The sequence below is a fragment of the Pteropus alecto genome, unplaced genomic scaffold, assembly GCF_000325575.1.
Source record: "Pteropus alecto unplaced genomic scaffold, ASM32557v1 scaffold115, whole genome shotgun sequence".
Classification (NCBI taxonomy): Eukaryota; Metazoa; Chordata; class Mammalia; order Chiroptera; family Pteropodidae; genus Pteropus; species Pteropus alecto.
The window spans coordinates 4,696,922-4,708,784 of record NW_006436814.1 but is presented as its reverse complement, the minus strand read 5'-3'; the positions used below and the strand labels follow the sequence as shown (position 1 = coordinate 4,708,784).

General features: G+C 44.8%; 1 protein-coding gene across 1 annotated transcript in view; it reads right to left on the bottom strand.

Moving 5' to 3' along the window:
* Window positions 1-769: 769 nt before the first annotated feature.
* The window catches only part of LBR (lamin B receptor), a 19,112-nt gene continuing 8,018 nt past the window's right edge, over window positions 770-11,863 (bottom strand). Inside the window, exons 7-13 of the mRNA XM_006914280.3 lie at window positions 9,584-9,775; window positions 8,767-8,870; window positions 7,689-7,814; window positions 5,527-5,695; window positions 3,720-3,800; window positions 3,497-3,619; window positions 770-2,776 (exon numbers count right to left, since the gene is read on the bottom strand). Of these exons, the coding sequence (XP_006914342.1) occupies window positions 2,616-2,776; window positions 3,497-3,619; window positions 3,720-3,800; window positions 5,527-5,695; window positions 7,689-7,814; window positions 8,767-8,870; window positions 9,584-9,775 (956 nt within the window). The 3' untranslated portion in view covers window positions 770-2,615. The remainder of the gene's footprint in view (window positions 2,777-3,496; window positions 3,620-3,719; window positions 3,801-5,526; window positions 5,696-7,688; window positions 7,815-8,766; window positions 8,871-9,583; window positions 9,776-11,863) is intronic.

The window sequence follows — 11,863 nt, the reverse complement described above, 5'->3', positions numbered from 1 at the left end:
TGAACAAAATAGAAACATCTACTTACTGTTATGTCTATAAATCTGGTCTACTAGAAAGTAGCATCACGAAAACATACAATAAGAGCCTAGTTACTCACAACGCTCCAGAAAAGCATTTAAAGACCTAGTCCCTGTCATTTAGGGACCAGTAAGAAAAATGATAAAGTATAGGATGTTAACGAAAGGTACAAGGCGGGAATGGCCCAATTTGGTCCAATTCATTTGCTAAAATGGTTTTAGGAATTACCCAGGGTTTGCTAAAATAGTCCATGATTTACGGGAACTACCAACACACAGAGACCAAGATCTCTATCACACAATGTGATATTTTTAACCTACTTGATGTTGTGCAGATTCTGACACCCACCTCTACAAAGCACCCTGGGGAGAGAGACACAGATGTGAGGGTGTCTGACCTCACCTAGCTGACACAATGCCTGTCACATGTACTGTCCTTCCAATGTACATAGATGCTCTGGTGATCAGCACAGATTCTTTTGAAAGTATTACTGAATCTGCAATAGCTGTGATCATTTATTTTCTCAAACAGCAAATACTAACTTTGTGGCCATTATCTGGGCACCGGGATCCCCCACTAACCCACTCGAGCTCGTTTCCAAGAGCCCCTATGCAAGCAGCAGTCAGCCAGGGGCCCCGTTTGCCTGTGGTCCAGGAGGGACCCAAACAAATGACTCCAGGGAAAGTCAGTCTCGATTCCAATGATCCCAGAATTAGCGGCAAAAAAAAAAAACCACATGAAGCTCCAAAGTGATCAAAAGAACATCTTTTTATTTTCGACTTTATTTCTAACTTAAAACTTCATTATAAAACTTATCAAATAAACATGTCGACAACACAATGAGAAGCAAATTGTAGCTGGAATCCAGAAACGGCAGCCCTGTGCTGGTGACGAGCTCCTTTTTCATTGCCAGGGATAAATTAAAAGTCCTTCTTCCTCCCGCAACACTTCTGTGGTGAATCTAGACCGGGATGCTACTTTCTGGTGCCAAATGAAAAGCATAATGAGAAACTGCTCGCACGCACGGCACTAACACAACGCTGACAATCCCACCAAGTCAGCGTGGAGGACCACGGGATGCAGAACGCCGAGCGACTCCCGCGGTCACGCTGCCACGGACTCGATCACACGCTGCCACGGACTCGATCACACGCTGCCACGGACTCAAGCTGCAGTGCAGAGTGCACACGGCACATCTAAACGGCTCGTATTTAAAATGTATAATTAAAAACCCAACATATATACGTATTTATTAGATTCCCCTATATTTAAGATACTGAGAAGAATTTAAATTTGAATATAGTAGTTTAGTGAATTTGATGTTCCATTATAGATTAAAGATGAGACTATATCAGCTTAATAACTAAAGCTACCTTATGCACATCTATTAAACTAAAAGCGCGAAATGATTTTAAACTATTTCCTTAAATTGTTTTTAGATGAAGAGACTTCTAAAAATGAACACAACACTCCTGAACTCTCTTAGGTTGCTAGTTTTGTACATATAAAGGATATAAAAAAATACAGTATAAACTGCATGAGCTAAACAGTAGCAAAAACACAGCTTAATTAAAAAGGTCAAAAACATACAAAAATATTAGCCTGAAATGGCAAATTTTCAGCCACCAATCTTTGTAAAAATGTTTAAATAGTGATGTTACTCCAAAAATATATATTTATTCTACTCTTTCTATCTGCAGCAGTTTAAAAAGGCAAACAAACACCTGCAATTGAGGTAGAGAAGCCAAATTCACAAACTTTGGATTAAGAAAAATACCCTTCTTATATCTTAATAGCATCTTTTACACAATATTAAGTGAATTCTAATTGTTTCAAAAATTTTAATTCACATGTATTACTTTACAAAACTTCATTTAAAATACTGCAAATGTTTTTGTTAAAAAGATACTTAGTCCTGGCGATTATTTCACATTCAAAATACTGTACAAAAAAATCTGAAGTCACCATATATTACATAAAAGTTATGTATTTACATTTCAAATGCAGTTTTAGAAGCGGAGGTTAAGCAATCTATTACTAACCATCTCCTTCAAACAGTGCTTACTGATAAGCTATCATCCTCTTGACATACGGCATTCAATAAAAATCAATAAGCCTGGTTTTTATTTTCAAATCACATAACTAGTAAATGATTTAATTTAAAGGGAAATGAAATTCTGTTCTCAATGCAATAAAACATAAATGTACTCTAAATGTGACAGTGTTTTCATTTCAAGAGAATCAACTTATAAAACAAAAAAGATCAAAATCTGAAAAATAATCAAAACCCATAAACATCAATAGTATTCTCAGTGCATTTATAAGCCCGTTTACTGCTTACAGATTTTTAAGGACTGAAAATTTCCTATTGGAATGCAAAGTCTAACACCTTTACAGTTTCTCTTAGGTTGCTATGATTTAATAAAAATAAACGTGGCTCCATTACAACAAGACGACTCGGCTCTGAAGTCCTGACTCGGAGGGAAAGCGAGACTTCGGAGCTCCTGTCAGTGCGACGAGGCGGGGCTGGCTGGGGCGTCGGTCCGGGTTCGGCCGGGCGGCGGCGGCGGGGCCGGCGCCCACGGTCAGTACACGGTCAGTACACGTAGGGCAGCAGGCGGTAGGGCACGCGCCGGCAGTACTTGTCCCAGGCCAGGCCGTACTTCCGCCGGCACTGGCGCTCGTCGCGGGCTTCCCGGTGGACCAGCAGCACCGCGAAGTAGATCACGTAGAAATAGGGCAGGATGTGGTTGAAGCCTGTGGAGAACGACAGTGAGCAGAGGGCGGGGCTTCTGGCATCGCCACTACACGACAGGACGGGGATCCTGCCCTTCCCCCAGACCCTCTACATGAACTTCGTCTTCTTCAAAAACGGGGGAAACGGGTGAAGCGGTTGGTGAGATCCCACCGGTGTGGGGGCAGAGGCAGCATTCGGATGAACGGCTAGTCAGAGGGGCGTCGATGAACCCATCCTCACAGTCCGTAAGGACACCTGTCCTCACAGTTAAAGCTAAACGTCCCTACTCCCCCCGCTGTGGCACTCAGCTGCCACCCACCACTGCAGGGTGGGCCACTCACAGCCCCTCCAAGGCCAGTACAAACCGAACCGCCTTCTCTTCTTAAGAGCCAAAGCGTTTCAGGATGTATGTGCCCTGAGTCGCGAATAAAAATAAATTTCCACATATTCTGCTTAGATCAAAGCTATCGGGCACAGTTGAAATCTTAAAATGTTGCTTTGAAGAGTTTCCAGTAAAACGTCAGGCTCCGTGGGCTCCGAAATGCCCTGGAAAGCCAGGTGGATAGGCACTACCCGGCCGGGAACGGGCACAGGTGGCGGGCAGCGTTGGCCCTGGGCAGCCCCGACCTCAGTGGAGGGGACCCACTCACAGCAGCTCTGCCCGCGCTGCCCCAACTAAGACACACGCCCTGTGGGCAGCTGGACAGAGAGTCCCATTAGCCCTCCCCCTAAGTGCTTACCACATGGGAGAGACCACGCCAGGGCCATGATGAGGTCACCTAAGTAATTGGGGTGGCGAACAAAGCCCCACCATCCAGAAACGAGAAGGCTTTTTCCCGCTGACGTGTGAATGGTTTTTAAATCTATATGAAAATAAAAATACATCTGTAATGATCGCTAGACAAATAAAGACATAAAATCTTCATGTAATATAAATAATATAAATATAAAACCAATACTTACGTGCAAGCTTCGGATCAGCGGGATTTTTCCGGAATGCATTTTTCTGAATATTTGAACATCGGAAGATTATATATCCGCAAACTGTAAATTTTTTAAAATCCCACATTAATAATTGAGATATCATCTAATACTTAAAAGCATCTGTAATTTCACTGAGAGATTATTTCTGAACTCTGAGAACATTTCCAAAGTAGATAACAGTTTGATTTCTTAAGAAAAATTCCAAACCTCTCCATCTCAGAATGCCAGAGCAAGAAAACTATCCCGAAATCCCACAGCTTCTGTCACCTACCTAGGAATACCCCGAAGCCAAAACCAACAAGTATAACGACGCCCATGAATAAAATCTAACAACGTCCATACTAGAACTCAGTATAATGAAGGAGAGAGAGAGGTATCTCCTCTGGTGGTTACCATACCTACTGGCCAAAACATGAACACTTTATTAATGAATGTATAGATTAAGCCCAGTTCTAGAACATCGAACACGTAAATATACGCCGGAACCCACTGCGAACCTACACGTTGGTAGTTTTAGATCAAATTTCAAAATGTCAAAGTTTACAGGCCCTGACATATCACTGACTATTAACTATTATGCTGTCAGTCCCTATTATCAGCTTACCTGTAAAACACGCATATATCGTTTTGAGTAACTCATGGGCATGGCTGATACAGATAACCAAACCGGCGATGAAACAAAACCTTCATTTTAACCAGCGGCTTAAATTTCTTCTTCTATCACAGACACTCTGAGTGTAGCAAAACTCGCCAGATCTGAAGCCCGTTGCTAATCTTGCCTACTCTCCCTCTGGACGTGCTTTTGAGAGGAAAACCGCCCCGCGGCTAACCCACAATCGCCATGGGAACTTCACCCCGCCCAGCTGTGCCCCTCACTCCTTCCCAAACACCCCTCCCGCGTCCCCACCACTCCACCAGAGCTGTCCCCTCTGCCTGACTTACCTGCCTCCCCACCCCGTGTTTACCCACAAACTCAGATTGAACACCATATCCCCCAATAAGCTGACGCCGATATTCCCCAGAGAGAGCTTCTCTCTGCCTCCAACCCCCGTCCCGTTCGGTCTCGCCGCCCCTCTCAGGCTCTCCTCTGCACACCCCGTCCCAGCGTCTGGGAGCCTCGCTTCCCCTGTTAGAACGTCAGCCCCACGAAGGGAAGACTGATCTTCTACTTTTAAAGGTGCCCGCCACAAAAAAGCAGGCCCGGAGTAGAAAAAAAGAGGAATCATTACTAAAACGAATTTAAAATCGTTTTATCAATTCGAATTAAATTTATTAAACTTAAAAGCAAATGGTTTGTTTAAAAATTATCTCTCTAGAACAAACCGATGGCTGCCAGATGGGAAAGGGGTTGGGTGGTTGGATGAATATGGTAAAAAGATTGAGAAATACAAATTGCTAGTTACAAAATAGCCACGGGGGTGTAGATTACAGCATTGGGAATATTACAGTGATACTGTAATACCTATGTATGGTGCCGGGTGGGTACCAGGCTTATCGGAGGGATGACTTCAGAAAGTATTTAAATGTCTAATCTCTATGCCGTACCTGAAACTAACACAATATTGAATGTCAACTGTAAATTTTTTTAAATGTCAACTGAATAAAAATTCTCTCTTCAGAGACCAGTAAAGAACCTACGTACGAATCTTATACTCGTCCATCACTCACACGTCAACAGTGAGCTAATTCCAGCCATTTAAAGGGCACGTTATAAATACGCAGACACCAGAGCACGACAGACTCAGCACGTGATATTTAATACACGGAGGCCGGAATTAATACTCACGCTTCAAAGCAATGATGAGAGAGGCCACCGGCCAGGACACTTCATTCGGATGATGGACTAAGTAAAAAGCTTGGAAGCTGTAGATGAATGGGACCCAGACTAAGTCTCCAAAAGCCAGCATGAACCCGAACCCGTCATGGATGATGTCCATGGTCGTCAGCACCGCCTCCTGTGAGGGCACAGAGGGAAAAAGGACTTAAAAACATGTGAGAGAGAAAAAAAGTGCGTTTAAACGACTCCAATAAAGTACTAGTTTACAGTCAAATCTATACGGGGCTTTGGGAGGGGACGCCAGCCAAATGTTTTTTAAATCGGGGAGGGGAAGCCGGTCCCCGGCACGTGTGTCACACTGGGTCCTTCTGCCGGCTTCACCTCGGTCACACCTCCCGCTCACTCTGCGATCCTGAGAAAACAGATCTTCAAACGAAACGCCTCTCGCGCCTCCGCGCCTTCGCCCAGGCCGTGCCCTCTGCCTGGAACGTCCCCTCAGATGCTGCCACCCTCCCCAGGCTAAAGCGCATGTGTGACTGTACGCGGCTCTCTCCCCCTTAGACCGTGAAAGAGAAAAACGGAGCAGGTGTTCCGACCTCTGCCTCCCCAGCCCGCCGCGCACTGCTTGCTGCGCGGAGCAAGCGGTCAAACACACTTGCTGCAGGAATAATGAGATCGCCACCTGCCTTTGTTTCAGTTCCCCGTGCACCGGTGGATTTCTGATCGCAATCTGGCTGTCCGTGTACTTTCCACATGGGAAAATAAGCTCCCTGGCAACACGGGACACCGCCTGCTTCACTCGCGCTAAACGAGCGCCCCCTCGTGAGGATTCGGTGAGCATGAGCCGGGAGCCAGATCGCCTCAGGACCTGGACACCTGCGGGCCAGACCCCGGAATGTGGGGACACCAAGGCCAAAAAGACTCAGAAGGCCCGGACCGAGGGTCTCTGACCTGCTTCTAACTTCAGTACAGCACAGGCCCACCCACCTCGAAGACACGGAAGGTTGGTTCCAGACCACCGCGACAAAGCGAGTCGCACAAACCTGGGGGTTCCCTGTGCATGCACGAGTTATGTTTATACTACACTGTAGCCTATTAAGCATGCAATAGCGTTATGTCTTTAAAAAAAACTATATATATATGTATATATATATACACCTTAATTTAAAAATAATTTATTGCTAAAAGATGCTAACTGTCATTTGAGCCTCCAACCAGGTGTCATCTTTTTCCTGATGGAGGGTCTTACCTTCAATTTGTAAAAAACACAGTATCTGCAAAGCGCAGTAAAGTCAAGTCCACCTGTACGTAGCATTGATGCCGAAAAGTCAGCAAGCATGAACTCTGCTAAAGACCCAGTGCTCTAGGTTTGCGAAAAAGAGCGACACCTCCAAGGAGCAGTTTTTTTCCCCCGGAAAGAAAGCAAAGAGACCGTGGAACAGAAAAACGAACGTCTCAGACTCTGGGCCCCCGGGGCTCACACTCTGGTCACGAGCACCCGCTCGTAGGCACGTGGGCTCGCCAGACCTGCAGCTGGATGCCGGGGGGCCGAAACAGATGGAAGGGGGTGAAAACGTGGGAGCAGACAAAGAGCAGACGCAGCGGTAAGTGAGGGGACAGGGTGGAAGCAGCAGCCCGACCCGGTCCCTTCCAGGGGCGTCAGAGCCGACGCAGGCCAGCCCCGCAGCGGCCCAGATGAGGGGTCGTGTATATTTAAATGACTACTCTCGGGCTCTTCAGGTGTGGCACATCCAAATACAGAGGCATGTCTACCAACCGACCGAATGAGAAAGTTAGTGAGCATCCACCCACTGATTGCCCAGCAGCGTTCCAGACGCTCGAGAAAATCATAAAATCAAGACCCTTCCTCAAGAAGTTTACTCTCATCTGGCTGAGAAAATAACATACAGAAAAAAATAACTTCCCATCTCCAATCCTGGGGCTCTGCAAAAACTGCCCTAAGAGTTTTTCCTTAAGATACAAACATTTTCTGTTAATTAACAGAAGACAATGATTGGCTAAATCTCCACAAACACATACATAAATTTCTAAGCCACTTTAACAGTGACTTATTCTCCCCGTTTTGTATAAGAAGCCAGGGCCCTGAGAGGTCAGGTCACTCACCCACACCGAAAGCCATCCGACCCCAAAGCCTCTGCTCTTAAAATTACCTCGTTCCAGAGTGCATCCACCACGTATAAGAGCTGGAAACTGTTAACCAAAATCATTGCCAAGGATGGCGTAGCACGATTCTGTAACTTCATCTCAGCCAAAAGCATCGCCAAGTTAATAACCACCTGAAATAGAAGGAGAAAAAATAGTCTCAAAGCACCTCCTCGGAGACCCTCAGCAACTACAGAGGGGAAGATGCAGCTTCACAGCTGAGAAAGCTGCCGACCCCCACCCCCTAAAGTAACCACCGTCAGGAGCAAGACCCGCCACAGCACGAATCCCTGGGCGGGCGCCCTGAGGAGGGCAGGACACCATTTCTGTGGTATTCTTGCCAAAAATGCATCACTCACTCCAACCACCAGAAAACACTGGATTAGCCCAAATTAAAGGATCCTCTTACAAAATAACCCAGCAGTGCTCTTCAAGAGTCAAGGTCATGAGAGACAAGGAAAGACTAAGCAACGATTATAGGCTAGAGGAGACTAACGCAAAATTACAGCAAAGTGCATTGTGGGGCCTGCAAAGGATCTTGAAACAGAACGAGGTCGACAGTGGGAAAACTGGTGAAAACTCAGACGAGGTCTGTGGATTTAGTTAATTACACTGTCAGGACGTTAATCTGCTGATCTTGATCCTTGCACCACGGTTATGTAGATGTTAACACTGAGGGAAGTGGTTGGAGTGAGGGATATAAGGTAACTCTATTTTTACTACTCTCCTGCAAGTCTAAATTTAGGTCAAATACATTTTGTTTTTTTTAAAGAGGAAGAAAATACATTTTTCCTTACATGACTTCATCTCTACTATCTAGTTTTCCTACATAAATAGAAATGGATATAATCAAAATAAAGCAAACCCTTTTAAGGTTTACTAACCATTAACAGGGCATCTTAACCCCCTGGAATATATTTACAATAAGAAAATATTTTAGGTAGACAGATTTAAGGAAAGCTATAATTATTCCTAAAAATATACCGCCCACAGCTTACTTTAAAATTGTCTACAACTCTAGAACTCTTTCTAAATCCACTAATCTGTACTGAACTGAAATTTAAAAAAAAAAAAAAATAGGCATACCCATCCGATCAATCCGGGGCGCAACTCACAAAAGTATTTCAGATCAAAAGTGCCAATCCGAGGATTCAATTCATGGCCAATGAAGAAATCATAGATGGCATTTCCTGAGAAGAGAAAGTTCTTAACAGAGCTTTCTGGAAAGGTTCTATTCCAAACCCAGTGAGACTTTGAAAACGCACTGTTGGCAACTACCTAGGGTCACAGCTCACTCGCCTCCAGGAGCCTGGCAGACAGGTGGCGAGTTTCAGGACAGGTGAGGACTGGGGTGGCTGGGGACACAGGACCCAGCTGGAGGCGTCCATGCTGCCACACAAACAAGCACAGGGGTCCGTAGAGCCGGATCCTGATTTTAAGGGAACTAGAGTTTTTTTTATGTGGACTCACAATTTTTTTAAATAAGCAACTTAATTTTTTTTTTAATGTTTAAGTACTTTGGGCCGGAATCAACCAATCTGTAATCTGTTATTTTGTTGTAGTTTTTAAAGGATGCTTACTATTAAGGACAAAAAAAATAATACTTGTCATAAATTGTGATGCTATTAAGATTACCAAAATATAAGTAAGCTACTAAAATATCTTACTGTTATCAGGTGACTAAACAAGGAGGAGAAACAACTCGGAAAAAATCCAATATAGGTTTTTCCTTTAAATTTATTTTTCTGTAAATTTTTTCCTCATCTTTTTATTTCTTCTTATTTGTTCTTACTTCTCTTCATCTCTCATAAACTGAAGCTATTAGAGTATTGTGGGCACACGGAGAGGCGGCTGCTGGAGGGCCGTGGGATGCACTCGTGACCCACGTTCCAACACTGCTCACCAGAGCTGGCTGGCGACAGTTCGTCCTGCGGAGCCCGCAAAGCCCGCACGTAGAGATAAACACTCAGGACCACAGAAAAGACGATGGCTGCCAGCGCCAACTGAAGGAAGTGCCTGTACACATAATACAGCTCCACGCCCCAGAAGAGAGCCGCTCCGACGACTGCCGATGTCAGGATAAAAGCATAGAATCCTTGGGGAAAAAAATAATAAGCAATGTTACCCCAGGGTTCACACGGGATTTATCCCGTTATAAAATAATGCAGTGTTACTTTGTAAAGTCTTAACTTCATTATTCAGGAGAAATACACACAAATATGTACAAACGGGCAAGGGTCCTGAGGGGTAATCTTCAATACAGACGCTCTATCTCTCACATAGTTTTTCAAACACTTTAACTTAAGGGACCTTTTTTCATTGGGAATAGTCATCATGTGCTATCAATTAAGAGAAAGCTGAAAAGAAGGGCATAGAAATTCACCATGAAAAAGCTCAAAAGAATCTCAAATTTCATATAATCAAAAATGGCCATCTCTAACTTATTACTTAACCCCACATTTTCCACATATCGGGTTTATTCCAAAGAGTAACTTTTAACATTTAAACTTTTTAATTTTTTCAAACATCCTTTCAATTCCATAAAATTTATGAATATTAAAGAAAAAGAATGGTAGACAAAGCAGTTTCTTCCTCTCTAGCCTATGTGGATTAAAAATAATCATTCAGAATGTCTTAGAAGTCTCCTTAGTTCATCTCATGAGGAGAAATCTCATAAACCTAGAACCAAAGTAACCAGAGAAGGAAATTTACAAAGAAAAATCAAGCAACTAGTCCAGCCGTGGCCCACTCGCTCCAGTGGCGTCAAGATAAGGCACAGGGCTCATGAGCGTGTCACACCCTCGAAAGGAAGCAAAAACAGAAGCCAAGACCTCTTAGGAACAAAGCGAATCAGTACCCTGGACAGAAGCCCACAAAACACGAATACCTATCGACCTTTAAGGCAAAAAGGGAACCCCCATGTCTCCCCAGAATCAGCATCACTGCAAGGCGCATGAGAGGGTGTGTCGAAGATTCGAAACCTGGTTCCAGCAGCAAGGAATTTGGTAAAAGTAAACAAAATATCTGACAATAGCAGCAAATGAGTGTTAAGCATCTGCCATGGGTCAGGCACCGAGCTAGGTTCGATGTTTGGCACAAAAGGCAGCGGTATCTGAGCATCTTTTGCTTCCCTGTGAGAACCCAGCAATGATTTGGGATAGAGTGGATGCTAGGTAAGTCACTCAAAGTTAGAAAAGTAAGAAGTGACAGGATAAAAAAGAACCAAAAATTCAAATTTATAATGTAATTCCCAAGAAAAAGAAAACAGCCTAGACCAGCGGTCTCCAACCTTTTTGGCACCAGGGTCTGGGGCTCCCATGAGAATCTAATGCCTGAGGATCTGAGGTGGAGCTGAGGCTGTGATGCCAGCGCTGGGGAGCAGCTGCAAATACAGATGAAGCTTCGCTTGCCCACCACTCACCTCCTGTGCGGCCCAGTTCCTAACAGGCCACGGATCGGTACCAGTCCGCAGCCCAGGGGTTAGGGACCCCTGACCTAGACGATGCAGCTAAAATGCAAAATCATTTAAGAATAACTACACTATACACATATTTCTTAATAGTTAATTATACTTGATCAAAGTCTTCACGTGGCAAAGTTGGACTGATCCTCCTACTTAACCCACACTCCTACCATAGAGGTGCCCAGGGCAAGACAGGCAATAGGCAATGTCTGCCCACGCGGTGTAAGGCTTGGGGAGACCGACTTCTGGCCCTCAGTGCCAACGGATTAATAAGCACCCCTTACAAGCCACCCACTTTCCTGGCACCAAGCACACCACAATGAACACAACCAAGCCCCAGCCCACCAAGCTACCTTCCAGTGGGGAAGACCCCAGTGAACAGACACACTGACATCAGCAAGGCAGAGCTGCCATAGAGAAAAATAAAACAGAGCGAAGGAGAGACAGGGACCTGAAGACTTCTCTGAGCACAGACGTGACAGGGATGAAACAGCTGCCATTATACATTTTGGGGGAATTTTCTAGGCAAAAACAGAGCGAACACATCCAAGAGACAGCCCAGAGGCCAGTGGCTGGAGCAAAGTGAGCCAGGGCCAGGTGGCTCCCCACGGGCAGGAGTGGCAAGGAGCCTGTGTCAGTGTAGGGCTTGTTAGGCCGCGGGAATGAGTCAGGACGGTGAAATATACAAATCAGATTATTTCAATTCATGATAAATGTTAC